Raw genomic sequence first — 15,304 nt, forward strand, 5'->3', positions numbered from 1 at the left:
AGAGAAGGAAAGGAGAAGAAAAAAATGAAAATTTAGCATGAGATTAGAAATGAAGGAAAATGACCTCGGTATGTTGATGCTTATTATTAGCGTAAGGTACTAGCCTATATTAATAACCTTTTATACATATCTTATCCGTATTTGTGTTTGTGTTGTTTGTACAATTTGTTTTCTATTGAATTACGTATTGGATTTTTTGTTTTGAGATTTATTTTTTGTTACTACTTTCTGCCGTCTAATATGTCGTATATGCTTTATTACAATATATTTACTGCTTGCATATGCTTACTCATCCCATTGTATGGCCAGTTAACAATTATTTGTACATATATACGTGGAAGGTAATACATGTGAATCAGGCGTTCTATTCCATATGTTTGTCCTCATCTACCTTCCCTTTATATATGGGGTATGCTGTTATTGTTGTCATTAATGATGGTTATATAAACTCATATATATTCAGAAACAATAATCGGAGCAACAACACATTTCATAGAATATACATATTCACATCAGTCTCTCCACAAACACACGTACACATACACCACCCAATGGAGAAGATACGCCACAAGATGGTGGCAGTGAATGGAATAAACATGCACGTAGCAGAGCTTGGCACAGGCCCAACCATCCTCTTCATCCATGGCTTCCCGGAGCTCTGGTATACCTGGCGCCACCAGATTCTCTATCTTGCCTCGCATGGCTACCATACTGTAGCACTTGATCTCCGTGGCTATGGTGACACAACTGGTGCTCCTACCTCCGACCCCACCAAGTTCACCACCCTTCATGTGGTTGGAGACCTGGTGGCGCTCATCAACACCGTGGCTGCCCCAGGCGAAGATAAGGTGTTTGTGGTCGGACATGACTGGGGTGCAATCATTGCCTGGGCTTTGTGCCTTTATCGGCCGGATAAAGTAAAGGCCTTGGTGAATATGAGTGTTGCTTTCCAGCCAAGAGATCCTAATACCAAACCTGTTGAAGCGTATCGAGAGATTTATGGAAACGATTACTATGTCGTTAGATTTCAGGTTCTCTAATTTATAATTCTCTCATCATAAATCATAAATAAATACTATCACTGCATGCCACCATGCACTAACAACCATTAATTAATAATTAACCACCACTCGCCATTATATATATGTTCCAGGAAACTGGAGAAATTGAAGGTGAATTTGCGGTATATGGTACAGAGAGAGTATTAAATGCTTTCTTCAATTATCGAAAACCTGCCCCTCTTTTTCTACCCAAGGGTAATGGTTTAGGAATCTCACCTGATGATCCTATAATCGTGCCTTCATGGATGACCAAAGAAGATCTTGAATACTACACCGGAAAGTTTGAGAAAACTGGCTTCACTGGAGGTCTAAACTACTATCGAGCTCTCGACTTGTAAGTCTGATGATGATTTGAACTATATATATATATATATATATATATATATATATATATATATATATATATATATATATATATATATATATATATATATATATATATATATATATATAGTAAAAATGGAGGATTGAGAAATTAAAAATTAATATTTTTGATCTACATATATATATGAAGGAACTGGGAATTAACTGGCCCATGGACTGAAGCCAAAGTGAGTGTACCTGTTAAGTTCATCGTGGGTGACCTTGACCTGACTTACAACTCGGTTGGCGGAAAAGACTATATAGAAAGTGGAGAGTTCAAGAAAGATGTTCCTCTTTTAGAAGATGTAATCATACTGGAAGGTGTTGCTCATTTTCTTCATGAAGAAAAACCTGAAGAAATTAACAAGCATATCCACCAATTCTTTGAACAATTCTCTATCTAAATACTACAACCGTTTATATATATGCTCATTCAGCGAGAGAATATATTTAAGAAGATGCTCTGAAGATATTGCTACGTACAAATGCAACATAAGCTTGTGTATTGCAGTATAGATACAATAATGCCTTCAAGAAACGCCTTGTCGTTGCTATATATATAGACTAGACTCTTGGCGACACATATTGTTCGTTACAGGGTTTGTCGATATTGCTAGTCCAAATGATTTGTAATAAAGATGATCTTAAAATAAAAATGCATCAACAATCAAATCATTAGATTGGTGGTTTGAACAAATGGATTAAAATATATAATATTAAACCACACCGATCATCGATCTCACGTTCAAACCAAACAAAACCCGGCCAGAATTTAATAAAACCCAATAGTCATATAAAAGTGATTAACATAATTGAAAGAAAAGAAAATTATAGGGATACCAAATTACCAATTGCAAGAAGGAGGCCTCACATCTACTCCAAAAGCTATCAAGACAATATACACCTGACCTAAACAAAAAATAAAACGGATGAGTCAAGTAACAAACAAAACCTAATCTATAACAAACTGATCCTGATTTGTTTATCACAAAAGCCGACTTTAGGATTATCTTCGGATTTGGTAGAAAATTTTGGCTCCGGTATAAGCAGATTTGGATCGGATATGATCCGTATTTTCGTATTATCCGTTTTTTATATTTATTTTTAAAAGTATATTTAGCTCCAACCAAATATATTTGGAGTTTTGAAAAATCTCCACATTTAATCCTCTGCTCTGGGTTGGACTCCCTTAATGCGACATGGGCTACTTTGATGGGACATATAAATATAATTTTCTATTGTTGTATTGTTGTAATATGCTGCATTTTATAGTTGAGATAATGCATAAAACGATAATATAATTTTTGAATTGTATTTATTTGGTTATTGATTTTTTTTTTTCGTTTATAGATAATTTGTCCCTTTAAGTTGTTTAACTTTATACATTCAAACGTTATGACCAGCCATTCCAGATAAACAAAAAAAAATGAATTAATAAGGTAATATATTTCTTATTTTGTACACATTGAGTCCTTAATTTTTTTTTTTGTACATTTAGTCATTAATATATATTTTTTTTGTTGCAAAATAAGTCCTTGTTGTTTTTGTATACATTCAATATTTATGACCGATTAATTTTCTAATGATATTCTATGTGGGACAATCATTACTGATGTGTTCGGAGTTGTTGATGCTTATAGTAACCGCGTCCTCGACTGTTTGGTTGCTTAGATCTTGTGGTTTAGGTTATAGCTTGTGTTCTAAACGTCGTAACTTTTTCATATGATCTCAAATTTTAACGATCTTTATATCCACACATTCATATTTGAGTCTACTACAACTTTCTTTTAGATTACTCTCGTTAAAAATTAGTATATTTTTACTTATGATATTTATATAAATGCCTTTTTTATAAATGTATGTATGAACATTTTTTATAAAATTGTAAGTAAAAATATATTACTTTTTAACGAGAGTAATCTAAACGAAACCTATACTAGACAAAAATACGAACATGTGGATATAAAGATTGTTAAAATATAAGATCATATGAAGAGGTTATGACGTTCAGAACCGATGACCTAAGCAAAACCACAAGTACTAAGCAACCAAGCAGTCAAGGCGACAATGGCCATAAGCATCAACAACCATGAACACCTCGTTAATAATTGTCCCACATAAGCTATTGTGATCAAACTTAAAGAAACCAGTTATAAGTACAAAATGTCTAAAAACAAGAAAGGCTTATTTGCAACAAAAAAATATATTAAAGACTAAATGTGCAAAAAAATATATATTAAAGACTAAATGTGTATAGTTAAACAAGATGAAAGGACAAATGTGGATGAAAAAAACACTCAGTAACCCAATATGTAGAAATCGAAAAGTGTATTACCCTTTTAATTCATTATCCCTTTATATTTAGTCTTTATAGTTTATCAAATGTTACAAACTTAGTTATTGTTAATATTTTTTAAAAAACACAGTCTTTATGGTTTCCAAAACTTTCATGAATAGTCTTTTTTGTTCACACGCTTACTTTTGGTCCGTTAAGCCTTATCACATGCCTTACATGTGAGGGTAATTTGACATTGTTTGTGACTAAAAGTAAACCATAGTGACCATCTATGTAATTTTGTCTATGTTTTTCGTTAAACCGTAAGGACCACTTTTCACCCCCTCGATTTTGTAAAAGTGATATTTTTCACCTCTTTATTTTTTTAAATATCATTTTTACTCTCTCCACTTTGAACTTTATAAAAATCATTTTCACCCTTCCATTTTTTAAACTTTCGTGTTATCCCCCGCAGTATATATAATTTGATGTTCCTTAATAACTTTCGTTCGTCAACTTAAAAAAAATCTCAATTTTACGTGCTTATTTTTATTTATGTGTCGGTATAAATTCAATGTGGCCAACGTTTCAACATAAATTTAGAACTTTCGTTTGTTAATTTTTTTTTTAATTATTTATTTTTGATAAAATTGCAAAAATGGTCCCTGTGGTATGCAAAATTTTGGGGTTTTAGTCCAAACAGTGACTTTTTTGGTTTCGTAGTCCTTTTGGAGTGGTTTGTATGTGAAAATGGTCCCTTCAAAAATTGAAATGACTATAATACCCTTGGAGTATTTATTTTTCATTTTTCTTTCACTATTCTTAAATTTTAATATTTATTTATTCATTTTAACAATTAAAAAAATAATAAAGGACCCACCTTTCTCTCTCTCTCTCTCTCTCTCTCTCAAAAACTCAAGCAGAAAACGGAGGCTGTTACCCTCTGTTCCAGCCATGTTTCTTTCTTCTTTCTCGATGACAAAGCAGAAAACGGAGGCTGTTACCCTCTGTTCCAGCCATGTTTCTTTCTTCTTTCTCGATGACAAGCAAGCCAAACAATTACCGATACATGGTTTTGCTACCTTCCTCCTCTTTTTTCACTTCTCTGGACTTGGAGGAATCGTCTTCACCACCGATCATCCATATCGTCGGCATCCAAACCCACCGGATTTCTATAGGTAAAAAAACACCAGTTCTTACCAACATCCTCGTCTCCTTCCCCTCTCTCTCATATAATATATTTATGGAGGTAAAATCGCATAGAACATTGGCACACAAATCACCGGGAATGGGAGAATGGAGGTTTGATTTTAGGTAACTGCATCGAGAAATTAATCACTTTGGTAACCAGGGTAAAGAACATGGAAGAAGATGGATACTCCCTTCATCATCATCAACCATCGATCACATGCTTCTGCTCTAAGGTATCTTCTCCACTTTTAGGATTTCAGACACCTAATCTTTCTCATCGTTTCCCATCTAATCATCCTCAATCCAAGGGTTTTTGGAAGAAGCTGGATAACCCCCTCTTATCATAAACATCGATCACAAACCACTCATTCGCAAACTCCTATCGATCCGGATCCACTTTTCTGAATCCTTACATAAACATCAACCACCGGATTAGATCATCTAAGGAAGAATCGTTGAAGTCGATACCTTTCAGATGAACGAGAGATAGAGAAGATGAAGAATGTGGATTTCGTTTTTGGTGGGGATTTGGCGATGGCTGATCGGAAGAAAAAGAGGCACGAAATCGATAGCAAACAAGCAACCCTCTTCAATGATTGATTGGTTTGAGGAAGGAGATGAGCGATGCAGAAAGGCTGCTCGCGCAGTTCCTAATCCATTGTTTCTTCTGCCTCGGAAGTGATATGCGAGGGTGAAGGGTTAGACGGGGGCTGCAGCGGATCTCGGTGGTGTTTACTCAATCGAAAGAAGAAGAAAATGGGTCTTCGATTCCTTGACTGACCAAAGGGAAGAAGATGAGCAGAAGCAACCATTTCAAAAAGATGGATCAATAAGCAGAGGTAGAGATGTATAGCTGATCTTTGGGGAGTCCTCGTGATTTCCTTTCTCGTCTTCAGCAGTAGAACACAAAGAAAGAGTTGGTGTTCGTCAGGAAGAAGGGGAAAAACGAGAGAGAGAGAGAGAGAGAGAGAGAGAGGTGGGTCCCATTCTTGATTTGATTTAATATTTATAATTAAATAAAAGAAAAAAATATTTAAGTAAATGGAAAAAAAAATAAAAGGGCAATATAGTCTTTTCAAGATTATCAGGGACCAATTCTACAATGACAATAGTCGAAAAGGACCATCAATCCAAAAAAGTCACTGTTTGGACTAAAACCCCAAAAAATTGCATACCACAGGGACCATTTTTGCAATTTTGTCTTTATTTTTTTGTGTGCATGTCGGTATAAATTCGAGTTTGTCTACGTTCCGACGTAATTTTTTAAATCGTTTTATGTTTATATTTATATACGCTTCATACATATGATTCAAGTCACATATAATATGTTTTTGAAACCCTTCATGCCACGTCGTGGTGTCCATCAAAAACACATGTCTTTCATTTGGCATGCCACGTCGTGACACTCCATGCGTCACGCCGTGCCATATGGTTTACCTAAAAAAACCATGCTTTTGACTCCATTATATCATCAACTAATCCATTCTAGGAAACGAGTGTTACAGTAACTATGCATTCACCTGATTAAGGTGGAAGATCCTCGGGAAAGCTAGCTCCTCGGCTAATACTTCAGTTATCCCTTTTAAATAACCTAAATACGAATCTTACTATATCTTAGTATTCGTTTATATGTATACCGGTTTAATAAATATTCATCGGATTCCTCAACAATCCCAATAAATACATCGAGATCTATCAAATAAGGAACAATCAGGTAAGATCATATTGGAGGTAGGATCCTTTTGGTGTGTGTGTGTATATATATATATATATATATATATATATATATATATATACTGTTTGGAAAATCCACTTTAAACACCTCACTAGATCTAGACTAGACGTCACTCTCGTAAGTAGATCAATTAGTATTATGACAAGCAATCACCGATAAATCTTGTATATAGGTTAATAATAACGATATTAAACTTAAGTTACCATTAAAGCATAATAAGTGTAGCTTAACTTACAAAGTTTCTAGTGAAAATCCGAAATCTGCGCGGGCAAAACTTAGAATCCAAAAATTCCTTTTAATCGGGCTCTTTGAAGCTTCAACTCTTCGTTAAAGTGATCACCAACTCAGAAATATCAGGCTCGAGGCCAGAGAAGAAATTCTAGAGGATTTGGGAGAAGTTTGGAATGAACTATTGGTGAAATGAGCTGAAAATCGAACATATATACTATAGGGGAGGCATGTCACGCCCTACATGGTCGATGTTGGTTGGAGCTATATCGTCATTTGAAAGCTTGGATTCCAAAGTTCCATGTATTGCATTATAGCTGTGTCACGTCTCGTTGGTTCATGGTGCCACGTCACCCCCAGGACTTGGTCTTCGGCGTTGCCACGTGGCGCGTTCTCAGGTCGCCACGTCATCATACACATGTATTTTTTTGCAAACTTTGAAAAATCATAAATTTCACATATGGGCTCCATTTTTGACGTTCTTTATATCCAAGCGTAGGTGTTTCTGAGTACCACAACTTTCCTTTAGATTTCAATAGCTTATTCTCACTCTATTTTAAATTCATATTTTAAAATCTGTGAGGAAATCATAACTCCTTCATACAAACTCCGTTTTGATTGTCTTTGTATTGACAAAATTGTTTTTAAGAGATCTTCAACTCTCGTTTACATTGTTTTGGATAACAATCAATCGATTTTAGTTTCGATTTCTACGTCGCACACTACTCCATCAAAACTTCGAAAAATCATAACTTCTTCATATGAAGTCAGATTTGGGCGTTCTTTATATGGACGCTCTTGGAATTATGATTATTACGACTTTCTTATAGACCACTTAGGCTAATAATCAACCCATCTTCAATTCATATTCATATTCTAAGGTTAGTCGACGTTTCGCTTTTGTTAGATTCTTGCGAATTGAAGATAATAATGCCTTGATACGTACTTTAAATAGCATTTGGATTGGTAATTTTCACATTTTTGCTTCAGTTGCATGTTTTGATCAATAGGCCTTCCATTATTTCTGAAAAATCTTTAATGGTAGATGCGGGGGGGGGGGGGGGGGGGGGGGGGGGCTTAAAGGGGACAATTCTTAAGCGGGTTATCAAGAAATCGGTGATCCTTGAAAATAAGGATCTGTTAATTGGGAAGATTCTTCTTATATTATCCTTGGAAGTCTACGTGAGGTTCATGCATTCCCTAATACAGTGGCGGATGTGTGTGGTGCCCGGGGGGTCCCGGGTCACTGCTCCGCTTCGGTCCGTTAGGGTAAAAAAAAATTCTATTAGGTGCACCGGCTTCAAATTCGTTGGGGTGACACTATACTTTCGAGAATTCGAGGCCCAAAAAATAAAACTATAAAAAATGCTAGTCCAACAAATAAAGAAAATTAGCCCAATACCTCGATTTAGAATTAGCCCAAATGCATTTTGAGTTTGTAGCCCAACTGCCCAAGTTGCTTATTAAGTTTTTAACCAATAGAATTAGCCAAATACCCAATCTCTATTAGGTGTCCATCGACTTTTGAAGAAAAGAAATTGGAGTGTTGGTCCATGGACGAACGAGATTACAGAAAACAAAAAAAAAAATCGGCACTGTGAACTGTGAGGTGAAGGCTGTCGACGAAGAAAAAAAATCGGACATTGGGACTTGCTTCTTTCAATCGATTTCAACCATTTAAGTGTTCAACCATTCGATTTTGTTTGGCTTGGCTTGGCACTCCTTTCAATCCTACAAATACAATGAAACAAGTAAGTATTGATAATTTTAGGTTTTTGAAGTTAGTCAAATTAGTTGCTTTTTTGTTGAAATTTCTTATTGTTTAGGTGAAATTAGTAGTTGTTAACCTTGAAATTACTTGTTTACTTGAAATTAGTAGTTGTTATTTGTTAACCTTGAAATTACTTGGAATCTTGGATGGCTAATTTGTTTGATATTGAATTGTTAGGATAAAATTTGGTCTTTTTTTGGAAGAACAAGCATCAATAAATCAAGTGTTGGAGAATCCTCCAAAAGACCATGCTCCAATGATTTAAGTTTTGAAGCATCCTCTAAAAGACCATGTCCTTCTAATCAATCATTCCCTTCGGTTTCTAATGTAAATCAACAACCTACAACTACTCCAATTACCAATGTTGAATTGAAAGATCTTCCAAAAGACCCGGGTGTAAGACCAAAGATTACAACTTACCATCCAAATCAAAGAGATGAAATAAGGAGGGCATATTTGCTTCAAGGACCTTGTCAACCAAGGGGTCATATATTCCCTTCAAAGAAAATAGGTTCAAAAGAAAGACGTTTTGTTGTTAAGTGGTTTGATGACTTTGATTGGTTAGAATATAGCATAAAAGAGAACAAAGCATTTTGTTTATTTTGCTATGTATGTGGAGACATGGTGGGAAAACAACATGGGAGAGATGCATTTGTTTCACAAGGTTTTGATAGTTGGAATAAAAGACAATCATTGAGAGATCATATGGGTGGTATTGATAGTTTTCATCATAAAGCAAAAGAAAATTGTGAATTTTTATTGAAAGAAAAACAATCTATTAGTGCAGCCTTCAACAAGCAAACCAAGATTGAGGAGAGTAATTATAAACTTCATTTAGGTGCTTCAATTTGGTGTTGTAAATTTTTATTGAAAAATGGTTTACCATTTCGGGGTCATGATGAGTCGAGTGACTCTCTTAATAGAGGGCTTCTCTTGGAGTTATTATCTTTCTTGAGAGACCATAATGAAGGCATTCACAATGTTACCTTTGAAAATGCTCCTCAAAATAATCAAGTGACGTGCCCGAGGACTCAAAAGCAAATTGTTGAATGCTTTTCAACAGAGATAGTTTTAAACATTTGCAAAGAAATTGGTAAAGATGTGTTTTCTTTATTGGTTGATGAATCGAGTGATGTATCAAAAAAAGAACAAATGGACATAGTTTTGAGGTATGTCGACAACCGTGGAGTGATGAAGGAAAGATTCATTGGAGTGGTGCACGTGAAGGATACATCCTCTTTGACTCTTAAAGCAGCCATAGATGACGTTTTTACCAGTAACAATTTGAGTATGTCTCAGGTAAATATAACATTTTTTCTTCCTTATTATGAATTTTAATTGAATATTATTCGCTTTAAAACTATCTCTGTTGAGGTTTTGAGGTTTTGATTAATTATGTTGGTGGATCCTGGGTTTGGTTTGAAGAAGGCTATTAGGGCCTAATATATACAAGATTCTTAAGAAAGAAGGCTATGATGAGGTTTTGATTAATTATGTTGGTGGATCCTGGGTTTGGTTTGAATTCCAATAAAAAAGAAAATTGATAAATTTAAAAAGGATCAATACATTACGTTTTATTTCACGGAACTCAAACCTATAACCACAAACTTCATTGTGGATGAAAGAATGGTGTGATTGGAATTAGGCTTCTAGTGCTACCAAGAAAGTGGCGAGTTTGTGGGGGGAGGTTTTATTCATTGATGAAGATGTACAAGAAAATGTAAGTGTTGGTCGTATATGTGTTAAAATTAAAGAACAGAAAACTATTTCTGAAATAGTGGAGGTAATGCTAGATGGTAGAAAATATGAAGTGAGAGTAAGAGAATTATCTTCCTAGGTTCCCAAGATTAAAAAAAACTCAAAAGATGATGAAAAGAAAAATAAAAATGGTGTGATGATGCAAGTGAACAAGGGAGCGAGGAAGGGGAAATATTCATAGATTATGATGAAGATGGGAATGATGAACTTGTTAGCCCAGTTAAAGCAATGGAAAAGAATGTGAAAATAAAGAAAATAAAGGGATTGTTGGTTCAAGCTCCTCTAACCATGGTACTAATGACAAGGTGACTGATGAATATGTTTGAGTAAATTACACGAATGGTCCCTATGGTTTAGGGCAATTTACACGTTTAGTCCCTAACTTATTTTTTTAACTCGGAAGGTCCCTACTGTTTGTTTTTGTTACGCGTTTGATCATTTTCTTACCTAAAAAACCTATTTTGCCATTGATTTTTTAATTTATTTAAATAAACAGACCACCAACCTCATCACCCTCACCTTACCTTACCTACCCCGCCATTTTTCCCTATTAAAATAATAGTCTTTTTAGGTAAGATAGGGACCAAGCGCATAACAAAAACAAACAGTAAGGACCAATGGTGTAACAAAAACAAACGGTAGGGAATTTCCGAGTTAAAAAAGTAAGTTAGGGACCAAACGTACAAATTACCCCAAACCATAGGGACCATTCGTGTAATTTACTCAATATGTTTCTTATGAAGAAATGTCATCATATAGAGACTGTTAGGCGTGTTAAACCCAACAAATAAAGGGGTACGATATACTCCAAAAGAATCCCACTATATTGCACTAAAAAGGTAGTACAAGGCAAGCACGGTCGATCCATAGAGACACGGGATAATTAGTCAATACCTCTTTGCGCAAGGTACTATGGTCACCAACAGTAAAGGGGGGGGGGGGTTAGAATAAAATAATTAAAACAAACACTTTAAAACACAAGTAATCAACTAAAAGAGTGAATTAGATTAAGATTTTGTAAGGACTCCAACTTCATGTATGACAACTTAGCAATGTGACTCAAAGATGACACAATATTCGTTCAATTCTATCTAAGTTGGTACTTGAAAGTGCTAATAAGCTCTAACACTTCCCATTCACCACATTAATTAACCAAAACAAGCTCTTTGATTAACCCTAACCTTATTAACCTAATCTAAACAAGCTCTTAGAATTAGATTATAAGATTGCATGAAGCTTTATGTTAATGTTCCAAACAACACCCAATACTCCTCATAAGCTCGGGAGTGTAAAAGTGTATGAATAAGATTTACACTAAATTCATTCAATAGAGATCAATTTAATGCTTGTTACTTGTTCAATTTCACAAAACACTTACGGATTTTGTATAAGAGATAACTTGAATGACCTAACCCTAATTCAAATGGCCAATAAGAATCACAATTAAAATCAAACATTCGATTGAAGCAAAATCAAATTCATTAGATAGGAATTAAGAAAAAACATCATGTCATATGATTGAAGTCACTACCAAGAAGTCAAAACATGAAATTGGAGAAACTAGGGTTCTAGCCACACATGGCTAGAACAAGATCACAAGAATAAAAGATGGAAATAATGTGCAATTACAACTTACAAATAAGAGAAATAATGTTTCCAAATGATAAATGATCAAATCCTTGCAAAAACCTTCGAAATCCCCTCTCAAAATGTGCTCTGATATCTTCTGTGTGTGTAAAAATGGCCCTTAACCGGTAATATGAAAGATAGGAGAAACTGCCAAAAGTTGGTTTCTGGGTCGAACACGGCCCGTGTTAGACATAGAGTAAATCTGACACGGACCGTGTTCAGCAGGGTCAACAGCTCCTCTTTTTGATCAACACGGCCCGCGCTGATTTTGCAGTGTAAATCCAACATGGCCCGTGTACCCCTCTAACTCTGAATCCAAACTTGATTTTTCCAACTTTTTAGTTCTTCGCCCGATCATCCCGAAATCTTAACCAATGCTTCCCGACACTTCCCAAAGCGCGTTCCAACCTCCTGTTTATCTAAAAAAGACATAAAAGTGTGCAAATAAGGTTGTTCTAGAGACTAACATGAATATGATGAAATGCAAGACAAATAAAGAACAATTATGCTAAATAGATGTATGAAAAGGGACTAAAAGATGTGCAAAAAAGTGAACAAATTGCACCTAACAAATCTCCCCAAGCTTAGACCTTTCTTGTCCTCAAGAAAGAAAAAGAAAAATCTAGACCGAGGAAAATAAAAGAAAAGAAAAGAAACACAAATCAAAATCAAAAGCCTTTTGAAACCTAATGCAAAAATCAAAACAATCATGAAAAAGATTCAACCCATTTAACCTCGTTTTTGTAACATAGTTGAGAATGTATCTGTCGTGCCTTGAGTCAATTTGGTGGTCTCAAAATATTATATGACAATAGAAATAAGACTTTGGCCACTCCCTAAAGCAACTCAACAGAATCAAAGATCACAACACTTGTTCCCTTTCAATAGCATCAAGTCAATTCATGGAACACATTATGGTCTTACTCTCGTGAAAATGTATGTGACAAAAATATGCTCAATCATCTTTGTTTTACAAAATGTAACAATGACCCACTCCAGCTATTTGTTGATTAACAACAATCTTTTTCTAAAAAATATTTTCTAAGAATTCCCTAAAATTTACCCAGATTGGTTACAAATTTCAAACCACTTACACTAGTCAAAGTAATTAACAGTCAGTCCCAATGTCATAAGTTCAAGTCCAAGTTCAAGGGAATCTTTCTGCAGCCAAACATTTTTCCTAAATATATTATTCAATTAAACTATAAAAATAAATATATACAAACTATCTAATTATGTTTTTCTTACAAATAAAGCTCATGGCTTTCTTTGAAATCCATGTAATGGATTTTCAACCAACACATCCAGACCATATGACCTTAGTGTGCTAGATTTAAAGAGATCCCACGGGTTTACTCGCCCGAACCTCAAAGGCCACAGATTAGCTTTATTTGGATACCTATACATATTTATAATTTTTCTTGTTATTATTAAGTTCATGACTTTCTATGAAACCCGTGTAGCGAACTTTCAACCCAATCAGTCCCAAACAATTCAGCTTTAGGCGATTAGATGTAGAACACCCCTCAGAGCTTACTTATTCGAGTTCCAAAGGTCACAGATTAACTTAAGAATTTTTTTTATTTTTATTTATTTATTTATTTATTATTATTTATTTATTTATTATTATTTTTTTTTGCTAGACTTATTTCTTTATATTTCCGTCCTTAACTTTTCTATTATGGGGACATCTCACAGTCTATTACCGTGAGGGGCTTCTAAGACATTTTTTGGGGGACTGAGGTCAACATGCAAAGACCCGTAATTATAGTTGGAAACTATGTCCCCAAGCAAGGTATATAAAAGGGAATTAGTAGAAATGACTTTTTAGAGCGCTGGAAGGTTCGGGACACTGAAATTTTATATTCTTTTATTGTTTTCTTGAATTTGGCATTTTATGACCAATTGAGCACTTACTACTCATAAGACCGGTCACGTGTCCCAAAGATTGACTCATACCTGTCGTTATGCTCTAGTGTTGACAACCTTTTCATTTTCTGTTTTGCACGAGTAGCTTCGAGAGGTGTGTTCATGTGCAATTAGCTTGCTTTGAGATTTTTCAATAAAAAGAACAAGTCTAATCTCAAGGCATACGACTCACTTACCAATTCAACTGTTTTTAGAAGATTAGGCTGCCTTGGGTTGGATAAAAAAACATGGAATAAAAATCTTTTTTTTTTAAAATGCATGAATGAACCTAGTGTACACCTCTACCCCTCCCCAAGCTTAAAGATAAGCATCATCCCCGATGCTTGGAGAGGGCGGAACAACCTATCTAATCACCAGAATGTGGTGGGGGATGGTAGTCGGGTTGGGTAAGAGTCTAAAATAGTCACAAGTGCACACATATTGGATTTTAAAGCAAAATATGAACGATTAAAGACATGGAAAGAATTTACCGAATCGTTCTTGGAGCTTTGCAGTTGGTGGGAACCTCCTCTTCAACCTCCCCAAGCTTGCCTACATGAAGTATCAAGCCCAAAAGCACAAAACAAATTGTGGAAATTTTGGACCTAGGGGTTCTTGGAAGAGAGAAATTGTTTTGGGGATGAGTTATGGGTGAATAGGGGTGATAAAAACCGACTTTTAGACTTAAAACACATTTGTTCAACAGCCAACACGGCCCGTGTTCTTTTAGTGTAAAATCACACGGCCTGTGTTGGGGGTTTAAAATTCTGCAAATGGCTGAACACGACCCATGTTGGGCATAAGGTAAGAAGAGACACGGGCCGTGTACCCCTCTGACTGCGAAAATGTTTGCCTCGCTTGAACACGACCCGTGTTCAATATAAGGCAAAAATGACATGGGTCGTGTACGGCTCTGTTTGCCACTTCCTACTTTTTGAACCCAAAAATTCCCTCTCATTCAAACGAAATGGTTTTGCATCCCGAGGTCCGTTTGGTGATTTAAAAACATGCTTAAATGCATTTGGAACATTAAAAACCAAAAACTTCAAAGAAATGGAAATTGTTTTTTTAAGAAATGACAAAAATACCCCCGGGTTGCCTCCCGGTAAGCTGCCCTTGTTTTAAGTCGTTGGCTCGACTTTGCCCCCACATATGCTTCGTTCTAAGTATGTGGGCCTCTCCAACACATCAATCTTCTTGCCACCTCCTTCAACGGAACCTTCAACCTTCCTTTGGCTTTCTTTTTGCGCATAAACCAAAAAGGACGTAACTCTTTAATATCATAGATTGTCCACACAATCCTTTTTTGGTATTTGTTCAGCATGGTTATCAACTCACTCTCTTCCTTCTTCGATAGTTTATTTGAGTTGATGACCGGTTGAGTG

General features: G+C 35.3%; 1 protein-coding gene across 1 annotated transcript; it reads left to right on the plus strand.

The window, feature by feature from the left end:
- The first annotated feature begins 551 nt into the window (after positions 1-551).
- On the plus strand, positions 552-2,120 carry LOC145091725 (epoxide hydrolase 1-like). The gene is made up of 3 exons (XM_079029503.1): positions 552-1,031; positions 1,154-1,395; positions 1,576-2,120. Exons 1-3 carry the CDS (start codon positions 552-554, stop codon positions 1,826-1,828), a joined length of 975 nt encoding a protein of 324 aa, XP_078885629.1. The 3' UTR covers positions 1,829-2,120.
- Positions 2,121-15,304: the final 13,184 nt, after the last annotated feature.

The sequence above is a fragment of the Lactuca serriola genome, chromosome 3 (assembly GCF_051521515.1).
Source record: "Lactuca serriola cultivar US96UC23 chromosome 3, Lser_US96UC23_V15, whole genome shotgun sequence".
NCBI classification, from domain to species: domain Eukaryota; kingdom Viridiplantae; phylum Streptophyta; class Magnoliopsida; order Asterales; family Asteraceae; genus Lactuca; species Lactuca serriola.

Bases quoted from the DNA above. Each gene is read 5' to 3' on its own strand.
- LOC145091725 (XM_079029503.1), top strand. From the start codon at position 552: ATGGAGAAGATACGCCACAAGATGGTGGCAGTGAATGGAATAAACATG. The intron at 1,032-1,153 runs GTTCTCTAATTT...TATATGTTCCAG, and splicing joins ACTATGTCGTTAGATTTCAG to GAAACTGGAGAAATTGAAGG. The intron at 1,396-1,575 runs GTAAGTCTGATG...ATATATATGAAG, and splicing joins TACTATCGAGCTCTCGACTT to GAACTGGGAATTAACTGGCC.